General features: G+C 40.7%; 1 protein-coding gene across 2 annotated transcripts in view; it reads left to right on the plus strand.

The window, feature by feature from the left end:
* The first annotated feature begins 5801 nt into the window (after positions 1-5801).
* Positions 5802-21690, plus strand: part of IFNAR2 (interferon alpha and beta receptor subunit 2) — a 34033-nt gene continuing 18144 nt past the window's right edge. The window contains exons 1-3 of one of the 2 annotated variants that reach the window (XM_083361851.1): positions 5802-6097; positions 10575-10665; positions 20280-20321. In XM_083361851.1, coding sequence (XP_083217977.1) covers positions 10626-10665; positions 20280-20321 — 82 coding nt within the window. In that variant the 5' untranslated portion in view covers positions 5802-6097; positions 10575-10625. Of the gene's footprint in view, positions 6098-8542; positions 8624-10574; positions 10666-20279; positions 20322-21690 lie in introns of those variants that run through there. The other variant, XM_083361852.1, reaches the window with a different exon arrangement.

The following is a 21690-nucleotide window of genomic DNA, read 5'->3' on the forward strand; positions in this document are numbered from 1 at the left end:
GGGGAACCAGAAGAAACTAGAAGATTATTTCAACCAGAGCATCCTTACCCAGAACATTTTTACCTGAGATCTGAAAAGTTATTTTCTTCAAGGAACTGAACTGCACATTTAATAGATCTGTTCAAACACTATGTGCATGGAAGAACTCTTGCTACAGATGCCCAAATGCCATCCCGGGTGTTATTTAATGATGGCCTTCTGAAACTACATCTTATGTATGCATCACAGAAGGTGACTGGTGAGCAGTACCTAGATTTCCATATACATACTGAAAAAAGGTAAATACTGGTTACACATCTTTCCATACACATACACAGATATCCACTTAGATATAATATAGAACAACAATATAATGTAGATATTATAACAACAATAGACATTATAACAACGAAGCTGAAGCCACCAGCCTGAGGATGACGGATGAGATTTCGTCGAAACGTTGCTCTTACACCTTCAATTCTATGTGGGGAAAAACCTGAATGACCAAAGATCTATAACAACAATATATATATAATGAAGAATAACAATATAATGTACAACAGTACAGTAGCGGCTAGATAGCATGGTTGTTAGAACACCACTTTTGATGCAGGACACCAGGGTTCAAATGCTGGCTGGTGTTTATCTTACTTGTAGGGATCCTTGGGCAAAGACCCCCTAATGCTTTACCTGCCTACCTCAAAATATGAGAGTGACATGAACTAGTAGAGTCATGCCTGCTTGGACGTTGCCCAGATTAACAAGGTCCACGTCACATGTTGAGGGACCAGGACAATCTGATGATAAGTGAGATAGTGAAACAAACCATACATGGATGTTACAAGAGAACTGGAATTGATGGAATGCTACTACAACAGTAGACCTAATGAGAGGCGATGTGAAATGTATTAGGTAACTATGGATGGGCAGAAGACCTGCATACACACTAACTGAGAAACAGTTTGTTACCCAAAACTTCAACATAGTGAAGAGGAAGCTGCTCTAACAACTTGAAGTAAACAATTACATTACATCTCAAGAAGACCTAGAACAATTCAGGGTGCAGTCAACCTCTGAAGCTGGAACCTCACTAAAGGTAAAGGTAAAGGTTCCCCCGCACATGCGTGCTAGTCGTTTCAAAGCCGAAGAGCCAGCGCTTGTCCGAGGACGTCTCCGTGGTCATGTGGCCGGCATGACTAGACGCCAAAGGCGCACGGAACACTGTTACCTTCCCACCGTAGTGGTCCCTATTTTTCTACTTGCATTTTTACGTGCTTTCGAACTGCTAGGTTGGCAGAAGCTGGGACGAGTAACAGGCGCTCACTCTGTTACCTCACTACCACTCTCTTTATTACAGAGCACAACAGCTGATCTGAGACATAAGATCACGGATAAACTAGCTACAATCAACCCTAGAGACTGATTATCAAGACTCAATAGAGAAGTACTATCAGATAGAATACTTGAAGAGGCCAACAGAGCCTTCCCAACAATCCCTATTACCACAATAACTCAAACCAATGAACTGGTATACACTACAGCAGCTATAAGCTTAGATATGCTTGGCTACACAATCAAGAAAAACAACAATACACACCCAGCCATCCACCCTCCAGAAAATGAGGGTAGAGGCTAAGATCAAGGCAACTCAGAGAGAGGTTAGCCAAGGTGGAATTACAGAAAGGTGTGAAGATTAGGGAAAAGATTCAACTGCTGAAAAAAATATAAGGGCCTGACTTCATCTGAAGTAAAGGAACATATCACAGCGTATGGGCTAGACCAGGGGTAGGCAACCTCGGCTCTTTTATGACTCATGGACTTCAACTCCCAGTCAGCATAGCATAGCTGACTCAGGAATTCTGGGAGTTGAAGTCCATGAGTCATAAAAGAGCCGAGGTTGCCTACCCCTGGGCTAGACCTTCCTAATTCCAGATGAGAGATCACACAGACATTTGTGGAGAATAGGAAAGCTAGGATCCTATGGGAATTCCAGGTCCAAACATAGAGCAAGGTAGTAGTCAATCAACCATGGCGGTAGTAGATACAGACCAAAAGACAACAGTGGTAATAGATGTAGAGCCTTGGTGGAGCAGTGGGCTAATGCCTCCTTAAGTAACACCAGCTGCCTGCAATTAGTGCAGGTTCGCATCCCACCAGGCTCAAGGTTGACTCAGCCTTCCATCCTTCCGAGGTAGGTAAAATGAGGACCCAGATTGTTGGGGGCAATTAAGCTGACTTTGTAATAATGCCGCTTGGGCGGGTGGTGTGAAAGCCCTAATAAGCAGGCATATACATAGAATGAAGGCTACTGCTAAGCTTGTAAGCCGCCCTGAGTCTTTGGAGAAGGGCGGGATATAAATGGAATTAAAATTAAAAAAAAATTTAAAAAATGTATTGGTACCAAGTGTCAGGAAGGAGTATGAGAAGCTGGAGAAGTAGCAGGGCCTGAAGGAGGAATTGGAGAGGATATGGAAATTAAAGGCCAAAGTGGTACCAGTGGCGGTTAACAGCACTTGGGGCTATGACTCCTAAACTGTGAGAGTGTGGATCCCTGGGACAGCATCAGTGTTCTTTATCCAAAAGACTGCAGCGCTGGAGACAGCTAAAATCCTAGCACAACTCTCAGGCTTTGGTAAAGGACCCAAGTTTGAGGAAAACACATACCATCCATAAGGGTGAAAAGAGATTTTTTTTTAATGAATTTTAATTACAATAGTAAAATCTGATAGATTTTAATATTATAAAAGAAAAGAGAGGAAAATAAATTATAAAAAAAATAATAAGAGGGCAAAAAAGTGCAGTGAAAGGATGATGACGGTGATGCAGATGATGATAAGAATTTTCATCCAAAGCAGCCAGATGACGCCTCCTATGGATTGATATAATTCATTTTAAAAAAGATAATATAGTTGGAATTTTAAACTACCAAAAAAGAACAAGGGGGGGAAGGCAAGTAGGCTTCCCTTCCCACTGTGTCTTCAGGGGGGTCTGTTGTTCCCATTATTTAGTCCTCTAAACCTGAGATTTAGAAATGAACCTAGAAAATTAGAAGACTGAAATTAATACAAGGCTAAAGTGATTTTTTGGGCAGCTCTTTTATTATTATTTTTACTAGTGGTCTAAGGCCGAGTCGTTTCCCATGCCTTCTACTGTACTTACTGAAGTTCAGAAACAGCATCATTATTCTCCAGACCTGTATAAAGAAATCACAATGCGAACTTCCTGTCATTATTCAACTCTGATGAGGTACCTGAGCAATATATTGGTGGTTTTCCAAATATTGTTCTCAGAGAGATAAAATCAGAGCTAAAGTTATTACAGTCGGAATAAAAAAACACATTATGGGGCCAAGAGGGATAAGCCATTGGAAGTGATTTGCATATTAAAAAATTCCAGTGTAATATACTGTATATAAGAGTTACAGTCCTTACCAAAAAATAAACTCTAAAAAAATAGTTCTCAGAATTTGTTTCTTAACATGCAGTTGTTTGGATCAGGTGTACTTGAAGCCCGATTCTACAAGAGACAAAAAAAAGCCCAGTTTCTAAAGGATGATGATGGCAGTATGTGAAATGTTTCTCTATTGATCATAATTCATATAAGCAAAATGTACACAGCTTAGCCCGGGGAATTAAAAAAATATTGAATGTTGCAGCATATTGCACACAAAAGTTAATATAATCGCTAAATACATAGAGCTTTTCAGTCAGTGTTCTCTAATAAAATTATAGCACCATCTAGTGGGCAGAAAGTAGATATCATAGCTAAAGGTGCTTTTCAAAAGGCAACTGGACTTCATTTTTTTCTTGACTACATTTCACTTCTCACCCAAAAAGCTTCTTTAGTTCTGAAGGAAGAAGTTTTTTGGATGAGAAGCAAAACAAAGGAAGTCCAGTTGCCTTTGAAAAGCATCTTTGGGACAACCATGGCATGGATGACTGAGAATCTCCATAGACATTTAGCTATGATGTCTTAAGTACTTTCTGCCCACTAGATGGTTTTATTAGTCATCCAAAGTTTTATTAGTCATCCAAAGTGATGTGAATTAGTTGGGCAGCCATGTAAATTTGCTATGCAAGCAAAGAAAAATTAAACTTGCATTAGCATGGTCATACACTATGGCAGAATGTCAGACTCGCAACATCACGTGACATGTCGCGACGTATCGTGACTTTTTGCCATTGCCGGCAATGGGGTGGATGCGGGTTTGCTATGATGCATCAGACCCATAGGCTGGCAGTTTGACACCCCTGCACTATGGGAATGATGACAGTTGGGGATCAACAAATTCATCCAGCTAGCTTTCCAGAGTCACTTTGGATAGTGAGATGGACAGCATATAAATTGTACAAATAAGGAAATAAGCAAGACTGCTTTCAAAGTTTGTCTACTAGTTAAACTGACTCCAATAATTTTAATAAACATTAGAAAACGTATTTGAATCATAGACACAGTTACAGAACTATAGTTGTACATTAAGTTGTACATATTACTATAGTTGTTGTACATTAATCATATACAAGAATAACACTCCTACATCAACTGTTGTTGAGGAAGATAATCTTCTAAGTGAAAAATTATTATTTTCCAACACTTCCAGGGAGGAAATGGTAAGTTAGACATCCATGAAGGAGTAGGGATGACATTAGGGCGGAAAGTGGTGGCCAGAGGACAGATCTTGCCCGGCAAAATCTGGATAACAGAGAGATTGTAAAGTCACTCCTATGCCAAACAGCTGCTACTCAAAAGCATATCACAGCAACTGAGATTTTTGTGGTCAGCAGATGAAATGGCTAGGAGTCGAGAGATTACAATTACACCCATAGTCACAATGTAGCCTACATGGATATAAAACTTGGCTGAGTCTCATTTCCTAATTTACTACTTTTAAAATATTAAGAACCTTCAGAATGGCAATTTTGATGGTATTCACTGGGGGCGTTTCCTTCAATCCTTAAAGTTTTTGCCGCGTAACAGAGTGAGCGCCTGTTACTCGTCCCAGCTTCTGCCAACCTAGCAGTTCGAAAGCACGTAAAAATGCAAGTAGAAAAATAGGGACCACTACGGTGGGAAGGTAACAGCGTTCCGTGCGCCTTTGGTGTCTAGTCATGCCAGCCACATGACCACGGAGACGTCCTCGGACAAGCGCTGGCTCTTCGGCTTTGAAACGGAGATGAGCACCGGCCCCTAGAGTCGGAAACGACTAGCACGCACGTGCGGGGGAACCTTTACCTTTTTTTTTTAAAGATTTACTAAATTTGGGGAAGAAACGGCAAAAGGGTGATTAGAGTGTTGTTTCTGGAAAGATACAAAGAGATTAGGGATCTAGATCAGACATGTCAAACACAAGGCCCGGGGGCCGGATCCGGCCCATGAAGCCATCCTGGAAACAGTGAGGGAATGTCCCCCACTGCCTTGGCCCTGGCCCAGAGACCCTCCTTCTGCCAGAGACCCTCAGATCTGTCCCATTCCTGCCCAGGCCCCCATAGGCACCCTTGATGCGAACGATGTAGAGCTGGCCATGCCCACCCAGTAGGCCATACGCACTCTAGCCAAGCCCACCCTGGCCATACTCACCTGGCCCCTTGAGGGCAACTGCAATGCTGATGCGGCCCTCAATGAAATTGAGTTTGACACCCCTGATCTAGATGAATTTGAAAGAGGATTTTGATTATTAATTGAAATCATCTCCCCTGTAGGAAATGGCTGGTGTTTTGACTTCTGGAAAATTTTTGAAAGTTGGACACTAGAGGGAACCGGAAGGAAGTAAAAAATTATAATTAAAACACTCACTCCATTTGTGAACACAAGATGGAGGAAAGTAGCTTAACACTGGGGTGTGTGTGTGGGGGGGGGGAGTGCGATTAACTCACACAACCCTTTCTTTCCTAGGCCCAAGCAGCGCTTTTCCGCCGGCCCGAAGCCAGGCCCTCGCAGCCGAGGCGCGGCAGCCCGTGGCATCCCCGCCCTTCCCACTCGATTTTGCTTTCACTTTCGGAATAGCGGCCCCAGCACCGAGTGGTCTTTACCGAGCGGCAATGAATCGGGGAGGGGGAGCGCTGGTTGACTTTGCTCCGACCGAGTCTGACCCGGAGGCAAGGGTCCGCTCCTTTGGCAGGTACGCCGGGCAGAGGGCCAATCCCTGGAGGGAGGGAGGGTGGAGCGAAGGAGCCTCGCCCGCAAAGCGCTAACCGGGTGAACGCCCAGCGCACCCGGGGGCGATGCTCAGGGGCTCGGGCGAGAACCGGGCCTGGCACAAAGCAGGTTGCGTCCCGCCCCTGGTAGAGCCGGAGCCGGGCGTTTCTTCCCTGCCGCTTTGCAAGACTTGGCAGAGAGAGAGAGAGAGAGAGAAAAACGGGGCTGGGCTTCGCGCTGAAGCGGGAAGAGACGGGCCAAAGCGAGCCGCCGCGTCTTTGCCCGGCTCCTTCTCCTACGGCGCAAAGGGGGGCAGCCCGAGGAAGAGGGGAGGCCGCCCCGGGGCGAGGGGTGCGGGAGGGCCCCGCGCGCGTCTTCAGCAGGGCCGCAGCGACCGAAAGATCGCCCCGAGCCTCCGGTTGAAGTGGAGCGGGGGGGGGGAGGAAGGAGAGGGGGAGCGGAAGGTTTCCGCCAGCCTCTGCGTCTGCCTTGCTGCGGTCGGCCGCAAGATGACAAGATACAGCAGCGTTTCCCAACCTTAGGAACTTGAAGATGCGTGGACTTCAACTCCCAGAATTCCCCAGCCAGCATAGCTGGCTGGGGAATTCTGGGAGTTGAAGTCCACGCATCTTCAAGTTCCTAAGGTTGGGAAACGCTGAGATACAGGAAACAAAACACACACGCGGGTCCGTGTCCTGGCCGGATGTATCTTAGCGCAACCGCGCCCACCAGATTGCCGGCGATGGCCAAAAAAAAAAAAAAAAAAGGTCGCGACGCCCCACGTAACGTTGCGAGTTTGACAAAAAAAACACAAAACCGCGTCCCTAAAAAAACCTACAACCCCCTTTGCCCCCCCCTCCCCGAACAACTTGTGTAGGGACACACCCGAATAGGTCTGCGCCCTCAGACGGAGCTGCTTTATGGTAACTAATATGGGTCTTTATTTATTTAATTTATTTTATTTAATTTATTTTATTTTATTTTATTTTATTTATTTTATTTATTTTATTTTATTTTATTTTATTTTATTTTATTATTTTATTATTTTATTATTTTATTTTATTTTATTATTTTATTTATTTTATTTATTTTATTTTATTTTATTATTTTATTTTATTATCTTATTTTATTTTATTATTTTATTTTATTTTATTATTTTATTTTATTTTATTTTATTTTATTATTTTATTTTATTGAATTTGTATACCGCTCTATTCCCCTAGGACTCAGGGCGGTTGTACAGGGCAGTTGAAAACCATGAAATACAAAAAATTAAAAACAATTAAAACAAATTAAATTAAATTCAAGCCCCAAGAGTAAATCTAAAACCCAGTTAAATTAACAACCCCACAGTCTGGACCAAACAGATCAAAGAGCCAAGTTTTCAGGTGCCGGCGAAAATGAACGAAGGTCAGGGGCAGTCCTACGTTCCGTGGGTAGTTGGTTCCGTAGGGCAGGCGCACCCATAGAGAATGCCCTTCCCCTGGGAATAACCCGCCGGCATTCATGAACCGGCGGTACCCTGAGAAGGCCCTCCCTGTGGGGGCACACAGGACGATGGGAAGATGATGCCGGCAGCACGTGTTCCCTTAGATAGTCCGGACCCAAGCCATTTAACTTTTGTACATTGTATTTTTACTGTATTTGCCCTGTACACCGCCCTGAGTCCTTCGGGAGAAGGGCGGTATAGGAATTAAATTATTATTATTATTATTATTATTATTATTATTATTATTATTATTATTATTATTATTATTATTATTATTATTATTATTATTATTGGCTTTATAGGTCATTACCAGCACCTTGAAGCCAATGTAGGTCACGGAGAAGAGGTGTTACACGGGAGTATCAGGAAGCTCGCAGGGACGGGGGAGAGAGGTTGCTAAGAGGTTGTTTCCCTTTTGCCCCAGAAAGCTCCATTGATGCCCTGGATAGTTACCATTCACAAGTGCAAGGTCCTGAGCATTTGTGGGGCAGAAGAAGGCAGATTTTGTTTACGGAATTGGGGAAAAAAAGAACATTGTTTATTTGTGAGAGGAATTCAGATTCTGAGACAGCTAATTCTGTAGCAAATGATCTTAAGGCGGGACACTAATAATTTAATTTATTAGAGCCCTGATTTCTGTTAATGGAGGTTCTCAATGTATGGCTAACTATCAACTATCTTTTTAAAATTAATGTGAGGACAGGAATAATAAATACTTCCTTGTTCGTTCAAAAAAGTACTACTTCCTTCCATCCAGATTAACACAAGGCACATTATTTAGAAATTCAGCACAGGTGCCATGGCCTTTCAAAAAAAAAAAAAAAGGGCAGTGCAGATTTAAGACTGCTTACACTGAATTGTGGTTTTGTGATCTGGTTTCAGTGCCCATCACTTCCCATTTCCTCTGGTGGGAATCAAATAGTTGTTTTTAAAAGCTCTGGTGCCTAAGTCAGAAACTTCACTTAAAAAGCTTTCTAAGGCAGCTTTCTTAGGCCAAGCCTCTTGGAGATCTATTTAAAGGTAAAGTTTACCTGTCTTTACATATGTAGGGGATATAGCATGTGTATCTTGTGTTCTGTTGTCATAGTTTTTGGAATTAATGTTATGTCTATCTGCTGTCGTTGTCAACACTTGTGACTGTCTTCTAACTAGCAGCCAAACAAAAAAAAGCTATTTCAGGGCTGAAACTGATCCTGAAATATCCCATTCTAGACTCAGCAGAGCTGTTCCAATATCACCAAAATATTCTAACATGAGAATAGACCAGTGGTGGCAAACCTATGGCATGCGTGCCAGAGGCGACACTCAGAGCCCTCTCTGGGGGCACACAGATCGCCACCAGCAGCTCGCGCAGGTCCATTAGGCTGTCGCTTCCCAGAGGTGGCCACGCCCACCCCAGCCATGCCCAGCCTGCTGTGACCACCGCAGCCATGCCCACCGCAGCCACACCCACCCAGTGAACCACACCCTTTCCCCACCCACGGGCACCATAATGCTGATGCACCCCTGGTACTTTGCGATAAATAAGTGGGTTTTGGGTTGCGGTTTGGGCACTCGGTCTCTAAAAGTTTCGCCATCACTGGGATAGACCATTCTGACCTTACCAGAAGTTATCTTATCTCTAAACATTTTGTATACTTCTAGTAAACATTTCAGCAGGTGGTTGGGCATGAAAGTCTATACTTCACTACTATTGAAAGTCCTTGGTCGTAGCTGCTCACTGTTGCATTCCCAGTTTTTACACATCTTTGCACATTTTTAAACTACTGTTATTCATGTTGCTTCTGTCATTTGTTTGTCTTCATCTGAGCTATGAAGACAGGAATTGTGTATCAGTCAGAGTGAGCCCCAATCAGAATGTCTTATAAGAACTGTAAAATAAACTCACAAACCAATATTAACAACACAGGTTTGTAACTGCTTCTACAGTTTGATAAACTAGACCTTTACCTACGGAATAGCTTTATCAGCTAATGTTTTGCTTTCAAGGCTTATTAAAGTGGGTTCCTGATTTTAAAAGTCCCTCTTTGAGGGAGATGGGCAGTTCAGAAATGTGAAAAATAAATAAATGAAAAAATATAGACTTTTGCCACACTGGTGAAATCAGAGTAACTCATTTTATTGTGACTACTATTTAATTCAGTCAAAGCCAAGCTTGGCTATTTTAGCTTCCTCCCATGCAATTGTGCATAGAAATTATTCTAAATGTGAGAAATCTATATCTGTATTTTTGTACATAAAATATGTACAGCCATTAGAGACTGATTTAACGGTTCCAGGGGAAAAAAAGGATTAGTTCATTTGGCTTCCTCTGACTTTTAATTGGTGTATTTTGGAAGCTGAGGTTGAACAAATGGGTTGCAGTTTTGAATTGCTGTACCTCTGCTTGAATACTAAGTAACACTGTGTGTTGAGCTTTAAGAGTACTTAGAAACATAATTGTTTTAGCTGGAGTATTTCAAGTTTCAATTACTTCTTTTAGGGACTGTTGTGCTATAAGTTGCACTTTAAGGGAGGAATAAACTAAAGACTTAGTTGGAAAAAATGTTGATTTCACAATTTTAACAAGGAGCTATTAAATATAATCAGACTTCAAACTTGCACTGTTACATTGAGTTGCATTGTATCCTTTGGCAAAGCTTTAGTGAACAGAAGCTCTGTGCTTTTGTTTGTGTGTGGGGGGGGGTGTGCACATGCACACATGGACATACATTGTTTTTCTACTACCGGTAGTATGAAATCTACTGTTTTGGAGGTCCTCCAGGTTTTTGGAGCAGACTTGAATAGCAGAGGCCTGCAGAGGGAAGAGAGATAACAGAAAATCATTTTCCTCTCCCCTTTAAAAACCTCTCACATCAAAAAGCCTTACTTGAATAGCAAAGGACATAGCTAAGCTTTAACATTACAGTACATTGTTTTAAACAGCCAGGTTTGTTATTTTTTGAACACTGTTTCACTTGGTCCATTGCAGATGCAGAACTAACATCAACACTTAATTGCTAGGATGTGCTTTTAGACTACAATGGCGTTTTCCATGAAACCACTGAATTTCTGCAAACTTGGTAAGTTAAATTTAATTAGAGAAAATGTAGGGATTTGGGGGGTGTTTTTTGGTTGCCAGTTTCTCCTTTGTCTTCTTTCTCATGTGTTATCATTGTGGGAGGAGATTTGCCTAGGAAATGTTATGATCACCTCCTTCCATGGGCCTAAAATAAATTGTTTATTTGAAACAGAATATTGATAAACAGTCTTCAAGGTGATACATTAATTTGAAGCAGTAGCAATAGCAATAGCACTTAGACTTATATACTGCTTCACAGTGCTTTACAGCCTTCTCTAAGCGGTTTACGGAGTCGGCATATTGCTCACAACAATCTGGGTCCTCATTCTACAGATCTCGGAAGGATGGAAGGCTGTTTTTAAGGTTTTTAATTAATTTTGAAAAATAATATTTCATTGTTCTTTCATCTATCATTTGTCTGATTTCAACCTCTTTCCTAAAACACATATAATGTTAGGGTGTTTTTTTAAAAAAGAAAGAAACACATTTTGCATTCATAATAGAAAAATGTGTTATTACTACTTATAATTCTAAGCTGTGATCTTAAAATAGCTTTATAAAAGGCATCTGCATGAAAGCAGAATCAGTGCAGCAAGAAAAAAATATTTTGCTAATAAATATTCACCTCGGTGGGAACTTTCTTCACATAAAATATTGTACCTTTGCAATACCCACTGCCAACTTTTCCTGACATTTATGCTATGCATAATACATGTCTTGCCTCAAGAACTCATGAACCTTCCAACCTTACAACACAGGAAGTTTTAAAGAAGACCTTGGACAACCATTTGTGTGAAATGGTACAGGGTTTCCTGTCTGAACAGAGAGACTAGAAAACTTCCAGCTGTATTATTCCGTTATTCTCTTACACCACAGCAAATGTTTGTTTATTTATTTATTTATTTATTTATTTATTTAATTTCTATACCGCCCTTCTCCTGAAGGACTCAGGGCAGTGTACAGGGCAATAAAAATACAACATAAAAAAATTAAAAATTAAATTAAATTAATCTAGCCCTAACAATAAATAATTAAAAATAACAAATTAAAAATACCCCAAACCCATTAGACCAGGCTGGCTTGTTCAAATAAGCAAGTTTTCAGATCACGGCGGAAAGAGCGAAGGTCGGGAGCCATCCAAAGCTCAACCGGTAATTGATTCCAAAGGGCTGGCGCGCCCACAGAGAATGCTCTCCCCCTGGGGGCCGCCAGCCGACACTCTCTGACCGACGGCACCCTGAGGAGGCCCTCTCTGTGGGAGCGCACAGGACGAAGGGAAGTTGATGCCGGCAGCAAGTGCTCCCGTAAGTAATCCGGACCCATGCCATTTAGGGCTTTATAGGTAATCACCAGCACCTTGAATCTCACCCGGAGGGCAACTGGAAGCCAATGCAGCTCACGGAGTAGAGGTGTTACATGGGAGTATCGGGAGACCCCCATCACAACTCGCGCGGCCGCATATAATTATCTGTTGCCAGTTAATCATAATTATGATGAAAACAGTTGTCCCTTTTCATGCTTGAATGGTTGCCATGTTTTATTTATATATCTTTTAAGATAATTTCCTGTTATGTACAATCTTTTCTCAATAACATCTGACACTTATTTTTTTCTCAGTATTCACCTGGAACTCACAGTTGTATTAGACCAGGGGTCTTCAAACTTGGCCCTTTTATGATTTGTGGACTTCAACTCCCAGAATTCCTCAGCCAGGCATGCTGGCTGAGGAATTCTGGGAGTTGAAGTCCACAAGTCATAAAAGGGCCAAGTTTGAAGACCCCTGTATTAGACTAACCAAATGCATTAGTACAATGGGTCACTATTTTGAAAGCATTGATTGGCTAATGCCTCCTTAAGTAACACCAGCTGCCTGCAATTAGTGCAGGTTCGCATCCCACCAGGCTCAAAGTTGACTCAGCCTTCCATCCTTCCCAGGTAGGTAAAATGAGGACCCAGATTGTTGGGGGCAATTAAACTGACTTTGTAATAATGCCGCTTGGGGGTGTATGAAAGCCCTAATAAGTAGGCATATACATAGAATGAAGGCTACTGCTAAGCTTGTAAGCCGCCCTGAGTCTTCGGAGAAGGGCGGGATATAAATGGAATTAAAATAAATAAATAAATAAATAATAGCCAAAGGGAAATATTTTTTTACCTTCTCTCCTAATATATAGACTGCTCCCCAAAGATAAAATCACCCGCGCAGCAGATTTTATCTACAACACTTAAGGCTGCCCGGGTCACAAAAGCACATCTCCAGAATGCAGATGAGGGAATGTAGTGAATTTTCCATATCACAGGATCATACATCATAAGAAAAAAAAGTTTAGATGCCGTTCTTTATATCACACACTGGAACAAGACCATTTAGATAAGACTGCTTTGACTCTGTGAATTCATGGGCTGAGTAATCTGATAAAAAACAGTCAGCAACACCATGCAGATCTTGCTGACAATCCTAAGTGAAGGAAAGTTCATAAATGCAACATCTTTTTCTACAGTTGTACCTATGACTGTAAGGAATCTTTACAAGCTTTTTATCAGGCACTGGGTCATTTTCATTGTGTGTAAAGGAGATAGAAATATTCCCTAGCCTCAATTTAAACCTAGGCTTTCCTAATTTCAATCAAATAGGCTGTAACAGTTATAGAACATGTTGGGTTCCTGATTGCAGAGAAGTACAACCATGATCCGCAGCCATTTTCTATAATAGAGTATGTGGTCATAACCTCTAGTCAGCCTTCCTTTTAAGTGCAGGACAGATAGGAGCAGGTGAACTGGCAACATCAAATATTTGTCTCCATGCTTTCAGTGTTTAATATTTGAAGAGGGCTTTTGCATTTGCTTTCAAAGAACTCTTATGGTTTGCTCATTTATTTATTTATTTTAAAGATTTGTATGTTCACCTATCTTAAAATACAACTCTGGGCAATGAACGGCAACAGTAAAACCCCAAATCTAAGAGTCATAAAACATAACCAAAAACCAGGGCTTCGGTCATTCCCTTTGTTTGCTCCAACAACCAACACAAAACATTCTCAGTTTACCCCAGTGCCTGTGTAAAATGCAGATCTTGATGCCTTACACACACACACACACACACACACACACACACACACCACCTAAACATCTGACATTACATGTATAACAGTAATTTGTTTTGAATGACACTAAGCATTATTTTGCTAGAGTGAGAAGTTAAGGTTGTTCTCCAGGTTGTTGCATATTCTGATTTGGAATCTGTACACGAGCTGTTTATGCACGTTGGCCATGTCTTTACTCTTACAATTGAGTTCTTCCACATCCTTGTGGAATCTAGACAGCACACTAAAAAGCAGAGACATCACCCTGTCAACAAAAGTGCGTATAGTCAAGGCTATGGTCTTCCCAGTTGCAATGTATGGCAGTGAAAGCTGGACCATAAGAAAGGCTGAGCGCCAAAGAATTGAAGCCTTTGAACTATGGTGCTGGAGAAGACTCCTGCGAGTCCCTTGGACTGCAAGATGATCAAACCGGTCAGTCCTAGAGGAGATCAACCCTGACTGCTCTTTAGAAGGCCAGATCCTGAAGCTAAAACTCAAATACTTTGGCCACCTAATGAGAAGGAAGGACTCACTGGAGAAGAGCCTAATGCTGGGAAAGATTGAGGGCAATAGAAGAAGGGGACGACAGAGAATGAGGTGGCTGGATGGAGTCACTGAAGCAGTAGGTGTGAGCTTAAATGGACTCCAGAAGATGGTAGAGGACAGGAAGGCCTGGAGGAACATTGTCCATAGGGTCACGATGGGTCAGACACAACTTCGCAACTAACAACAACAACAACATCCTTGTTTAGCAAACATGTTAACAATGAAGAAATCTTGCATTGGAAGAAACTCAGAAGTCATTCTCCCCTTTCATTTCTGTTTCCTAGGACAGGGGTCCTCAACCTTGGCAACTTTAAGACTTGTGGACTTCAACTCCCAGAACTCCTCAGCCAGCTTTGCTGAAAGTTAAAGTCCACAAGTCTTAAAGTTGCCAAGGTTGAGGACCCCTGTCCTTGAGCATACAATCCAGCTGTGTTTTCCTCCTACTATTTCTAGCTTTAGAATCTCTATTTCCAATCCTAAGAAGCACATGTTCCTTGCGGGTTCTGTCAATTGTAGACTGAACGTGACCATAAGACTCCTCTATCTCCTTATCTTCTGCATCAGTAATTGGAACACAGACATGGATATTAAAGGATTGTCTGTGAAATCTAATTGATATTATTCAGTCATGGATTATACTGAATCCAAGCATTCTCTTTGCTATATCCTTCCTAACCATGAAAGCAGTACCATTCCTTCCACATTCTGAGTAGTAAAAATATGATATTCTGACTAAAATTATCCAATTTCAGTCCATTTCAATTTGCTGTCAGTGTGTATTAGATTCATGTCATTTCTCACTTTGTTGAACTTTCCCATGGTTAAACCTCTTATATTTCCTTTTCTCATTGTGATTCTTTGTTTTCAGCTTCATGTTTTCTTTTCTTACATGGCAACATCAACAATTAGATGTCCTGTGGATTTTAATCTAGCAATGTCATAAACACTATTAATATTCCAAAATAGCCCCAGCTATTTCTCAGTAACATGTTGAATGTCATTCAACCTGGAGGGCCCATCATCCATATCATCAACCACTTTATATTATCTATGCAGCTGGATTCCTTGGTAAAATACTTCTGTTGCACAAAATGAAATGATGTATTTGCCATTGTCATTAAAGTGATAATCCAACTCCAGCATATTCCTTCATTGTTGCTGCCTGTTACAGATGCATGTTTTCTTTAGCTGGGCAGTTCTGAAGCCAGGAATACATACCCTTAGGATAGACTCTGTTCTGTATATTAAATATCTAGTGGTTGTGCAAAGTATAACTGATAATTTTTAATTATTCTATGAGGGTTTATCTTTAATTTGCAGAACTTTGTAGTTGAACTAACACATTGTACTAAGTCAGAGTTTGTGTTTATCTGATTTATTGAAAAAGCTATGGTTATCTAGCTAGGATCTAATGTCAAAGCCCCAAAATTCATTGCCCATAAACCACAGTGGTTAGATTCACAGATACCCACTTATGGTATCTTATAATATGTGACTTTCTATCCGATAGCATTTGCATCTGTCTCTCTTTGACCTTAATGTCATCCTATTCTTTAATGTTTTCTTGTATGTGGATATTTGTTCAACAGATAGATTTTACACAAAAAAAATATTACTTTGTAGTTCCATAAGTCTCCCAACATAAAAAAATGGTCTATAGTAAATAATAAAAAAGGAAAAGCAAATTTCAGGTTTTTTTATTGTGGTGAGAGAAAGCCAAATGGCTGAATGTTATATGACTACTCATCAACTTACAATCATAATGGAGCCTACTCATCATGGTCATAAGTCCTGATGGTCATAAAACATGTTGGACATGTGTCCAACCCAGTTTTGAGATATTTTTTATGGAGGTCTTTCAGCAAATCAAAGATGGCTATTTTGCAAAAGAAACACTGGGTTTTGGCAAAACCATCATAAAACGCAGCCACCTGGCTGCAGGATGCTGCAAATGGCCATAAATGTAGCCCAGTTGCTGAGTGCCCAAAATTCGGTGTGACTATCAGAATTTCAAACCCTGGTTCTGAGTAGGTAGGTTCTGTAGGTTCTGACCTAGGTAGGTCCATTGTAGCTTTGAGCAGTCACTAAGTGACCAGCTGTAAGTCAAGGACTAACTGTCAAGCTAAAACAAAAGATGTACTCCAGTAGGGTGTGATCCAATTACAGTTAAAAATTAGAGAAAAGTTGAAAATTGCACAAATACTATAAAATCTAAATACACCACAATACATTTGTCATTGCCCTAAAAATACCATTTACAAGTATACCTATCCTATACCTATTCTTCTTCTATCTGACTTTACTAATAAGACCTGTAGCTGGGCAATCCTGCCATCCATTCAATGTAACTGACATGTGAGAGCTGCATGGCTTCTGTCAGATCATAAATCTTCTCAAAACGGAGGTTCTTAAATTTTACTCTGAACATGGATTTTTGTAGAGTAAATGTGTTTTAAAAGTTCAGTAAAATTTCACTATTTTTTTTTAAAAAACAACTTTACTTTACATCTGTTTTTGGACTCGTTTCAATCATCTGGTTACATCAAATTTGGCCCAACAGCAAACTTTAATTAACAATCCTATTGATTCCAGCAGAGTATGAGCAAAGTTGGGTTCTATTTGAATATATAATATTTACATTGTAATTTATTAAATTATCTATTAACCTTAGTATATTACTAAATTTTAATATTTGAAAACATTTTAAGATCATTTTTAAAGAAAGTAATAAATTGCGCTATTAAGTTAGAGGAAAGTGGTTGCTGTCAGATGGACTACAGCAGCCTTCTCCAAACTGGTATTTATGTTGGCTGAAGTACTTGAAGGTTGATTGTTTGCTTGTTTGTTTGTTCAATTAATCAATTTATACAGTGCCTAACACACAAATTATGATACTATGTGGCTAGCTTCAGATTAAAAAAATAACTAACTAAACAGACAAACACAAAACAAAAATAACAATAAAAAGATAGCACATGTGAAGCCAACCCCAGTCATCACACCAATCATTACAAAATGGTCTCCTCTCATTCCCCTGATGCAATATCTGGGGGAAGAGCCAGGCTTTGCAGAAGGCCATTTGGCTCAGGGCTGTCTGAATCTCAGGGGATGTGTTGTTCCATAAGACGGGCACCATAACGGAAGGCAAGCTGCCCGAATCCTATGAAATGACACTGTTTCATAGAAGGGACAGGATGAACATGCCCACTCTGTTGGACCTTGTGAGATAGGCTAAAATACCGGTAATCAGAGCCAGATGGTTCAACAAACAATCTTTTCCGTGAAAGGCTTTATAGATGATAACTATCACCTTGAATTACATCCAGAAGGCTAATGTAGCCATCGAAGTTCATAAAGTAGTGATGTTCTATGGCGCACTATAGTTCAGCTATATAATTATTCATGGTCACTGCACTGTGGACCACTTGTAGTTTCCTAATGGTCTTCAAGGGGAGCCCTATGTACAACACCTTGCAATAGGACAAACAAGAGGTGACTACAAACAGGGCCTTCCAGTTCAGCAATGGGAACATTTGGCACAGAAGATGGATTTGGTCCTCCTGGCCACTGCAGGTACCTGCTCTTCAAGCAGTTGCTGAGGACTCCCAAATAGCACACTTCTGTAAATTGATAGTCCTTATATCTAGTGATGGTGCAGAACTAAAGTCCACAGCTATTCCAACACTCTAAAAGAATGCAAAGAGTGCTATAAATTCTCTATTGTTTATGCCATTGTACAGAGAATAGATAAGAAACTTTTTACTATAGGAATTTAATACTGCATAGAAACTGGTTTTTGTATACAAAAATATCTAACCACTCCCAATTTATTTTAGTAGAATTTTTGTAATAATAGATAAGTTGGGTATCATTATTTGTCCAGAAGAAAAAGATAATAGCAGAGAAGCAAAAATCCAATATCCAAATAAATCTAAATACTATCTTTACTACTTAAAAAAAGTATATCATGGTTAATTTACACTTCTTACAAATAGCGACTTCTAAATAAACCTAAATATTTTGGAAAGATTTAGAGATAACAAGTCATGGAGGAGACAAAAGCAGCGTCATTTTGGGTTGAGAGGGCAAACCACAAATGAAACCAGAGGATTTTGAGTACATTTTATCATGGAAAACTATGGAAAGAAATACAGGTGAAACTCGAAAAATTAGAATATCGTGCAAAAGTTCATTTATTTCACTAATGCAACTTAAAAGGGGAAACTAATATATGAGATAGACTCATTACATGCAAAGCAAGATAGTTCAAGCCGTGATTTGTCATAATTGTGATGATTAGGGTGTACATCTCATGAAAACCCCAAATCCACAATCTCAGAAAATTAGAATATTACATGCAATCAATAAAACGAGTGTACATAGAACAATATCGGACGTCTGAAAAGTATAAGCATGCATATGTACTCAGTACTTGGTTTGGGCCCCTTTTGCAGCAATTACTGCCTCAATGCGGTGTGGCATGGAAGCTATTAGCCTGTGGCACTGCTGAGGTGTTATGGAAGACCAGGATGCTTCAATAGCGGCTTTCAGCTCTTCTGCATTGTTCAGTCTCATGTCTCTCATCTTTCTCTTGGCAATGCCCCATAGATTCTCTTTGGGGTTCAGGTCAGGTGAGTTTGCTGGCCAATCAAGCACAGTAATCCCACAGTCATTGAACCAGGTTTTGGTGCTTTTGGCAGTGTGGGCAGGTACCAAGTCCTGCTGGAAAATGAAGTCAGCATCCCCATAAAGCTCGTCTGCGGAAGGAAGCATGAAATGCTCAAAAATCTCCTGGTAGACGGCTGCGTTGACCCTGGACTTAATGAAGCACAGTGGACCAACACCAGCAGATGACATGGCTCCCCAAATCAACACAGACTGTGGAAACTTCACACTGGACTTCAAGCATCTTGCAGTGTGTGCCTCTCCATTCTTCCTCCAGACTCTGGGTCCTTGGTTTCCAAATGAGATGCAAAAGTTGCTCTCATCAGAAAAGAGGACTTTGGACCACTGAGCAACAGACCAGGTCTGTTTTTCTTTAGCCCACGTAAGACGCTTCTGACGTTGTTTGTTGTTCAGGAGCGGCTTGACAAGAGGAATACGACATTTGAAGCCCATGTCCAGGATCCATCTGTGTGTGGTGGCTCTTGATGCACTGACTCCAGCCTCAGTCCACTCCTTGTGAAAGTCCCCAACACTTTTGAATGGCCTTTTCCTGACCATCCTCTCCAAGGCTGCGGTCATCCCTGCTGCTTGTGCACCTTTTACTTCCACACTTTTCCCTTCCACATAACTTTCTATTAATGTGCTTTGATGCAGCACTTTGGGAACATCCAACTTCTTTTCCAATTACCTTTTGAGGCTTTCCCTCCTTATGGAGGGTGTCAATGATGGTTTTCTGCACAACTGTCAGGTCAGCAGTCTTCCCCATGATTGTGATTCCTACTGAACCAGGCTGAGAGACCATTTAAAGGCTCAGGAACCCTTTGCAGGTGTTATGGCTTAATTAGCCGATTAGAGTGGGACACTTTGAGCCTAGAATATTGCACCTTTTCACAATATTCTAATTTTCTGAGATTGTGAATTTGGGGTTTTCATGAGCTCTAAGCCATAATCATCACAATTATGGCAAATCACAGCTTGAACTATCTTGCTTTGCATGTAATGAGTCTATCTCATATATTAGTTTCCCCTTTTAAGTTGCATTACTGAAATAAATGAACTTTTGCACGATATTCTAATTTTTCGAGTTTCACCTGTAGGGATAATACACCTGTAATCATCCTCCTTGAAGATGATTGGATCTCAGAGCTGCTTATGAATTGTTTTCTGTCATGAAACTACTCAGTAGCAAAAGACCCACCCACCCCCGGGTATGAATCTCTGATGCTAAAATCTATTTTATATTAATTTTTCCAACCATCTATTTATATACGATCAAATTATTGTAGTGTTTTTCCTAATATTTGTTTTGTTTAATTTACAGTATACATCAGTGCAATAACTTTGACTTTTAGCAACGTACTTGGTAAGTATTTTTCATGTCCTATAGAGAACGTGCTAGAGATGAACTCTTATTGATAGCAACATCCCTGAAAAGTGATATAAATTCTGTCCATCGATCTATGTAAAGTTATGCCAAAGCATAATTTAGTGTGACATATCTAAAGATCAAGCAAGCCTCTGCTTCACACACATATCCCCTACTCTGTTTTAACATTTTCTTGCATAGCTGAGAGAAAATTTTTGGAAGTGTTTATTTTTAGATTTTTTTTAAGATTGCTGATGTTAAAATGAGCCCACTTTAAACAATAGATTATAAAGCAGTATTACTTAAATTAACCAAATTTAATATAACCGTAATCTCATGATTACAGGTAACAATCCAGTGTTAAAGAAAAATGCTGATGGAAATGAGGGAACCCACAAAGCTGATGCTTAATTGAACCCTTCCATTAAGAGGCCTATCAGGGCTTTCTGTTCCATTCATTAAAACTACATCAACTTCATCATCAGCAACAACAGTATGATGCTGGGAGGCTGCAAAGTAAATCACCACCCTCCAGCATCATCCTTGCCTCCAAGAATTCCTTGGTCTCCATATCAGGCCCTAGGTATTTTCAGAAAATAAACATGCTGATTGATTGCAATCTAATGCTTGATTTAAATTATATCCAACAAAAAAATGGGGGGGGATAAAAGTACATTAAACACACCAGGAGCACCCTGGGTGCTTAATGGGGGTGGGAGAAAGCACCAATTTGCATTATGGCCAATGGGATGTTTTGCAACTGTTTATATCCATCATTGACTCAGTCTGAGTTGTTCGTCACAGAAACCCAGGGAAATTTCATTCTGCTTGAAACCTGTGCTGCACTGTGCTAATTTCTCCTATTTTCCAAAACATTTTTTTTACTATTTCAAAGATAGCTCTTATGGCTTCCTCTTCCCCCTTTCCTTTTTGCAGGCTTTTGCATGCTTCTTACTTTACAAATATATAACAGTGACAAACAGTCTGCTTGAAGCATGAGGTAAGGGGCAAGATAGATGACCAGTTTTGGATCTGCTAGTAGAACCATCAGGGATGCGGTGGCTCAGTGGGTTAGGACACTGAGCTTGTCGATCAGAAGGTCGGCAGTTTGGCGGGTTGAATCCCGAGTGCCGCGTAACAGAGTGAGCGCCTGTTACTCGTCCCAGCTTCTGCCAACCTAGCAGTTCAAAAGCACGTAAAAATGCAAGTAGAAAAATAGGGACCACTACGGTGGGAAGGTAACAGCGTTCCGTGCGCCTTTGGCATCTAGTCATGCTGGCCACATGACCACGGAGACGTTCTTGGACAAGCGCTGGCTCTTCGGCTTTGAAACGGAGATGAGCACTAACCCCTAGAGTCGGAAATG

This window comes from Vipera ursinii (genome assembly GCF_947247035.1).
Source record: "Vipera ursinii genome assembly, chromosome: 4".
Lineage (NCBI taxonomy): Eukaryota > Metazoa > Chordata > Lepidosauria > Squamata > Viperidae > Vipera > Vipera ursinii.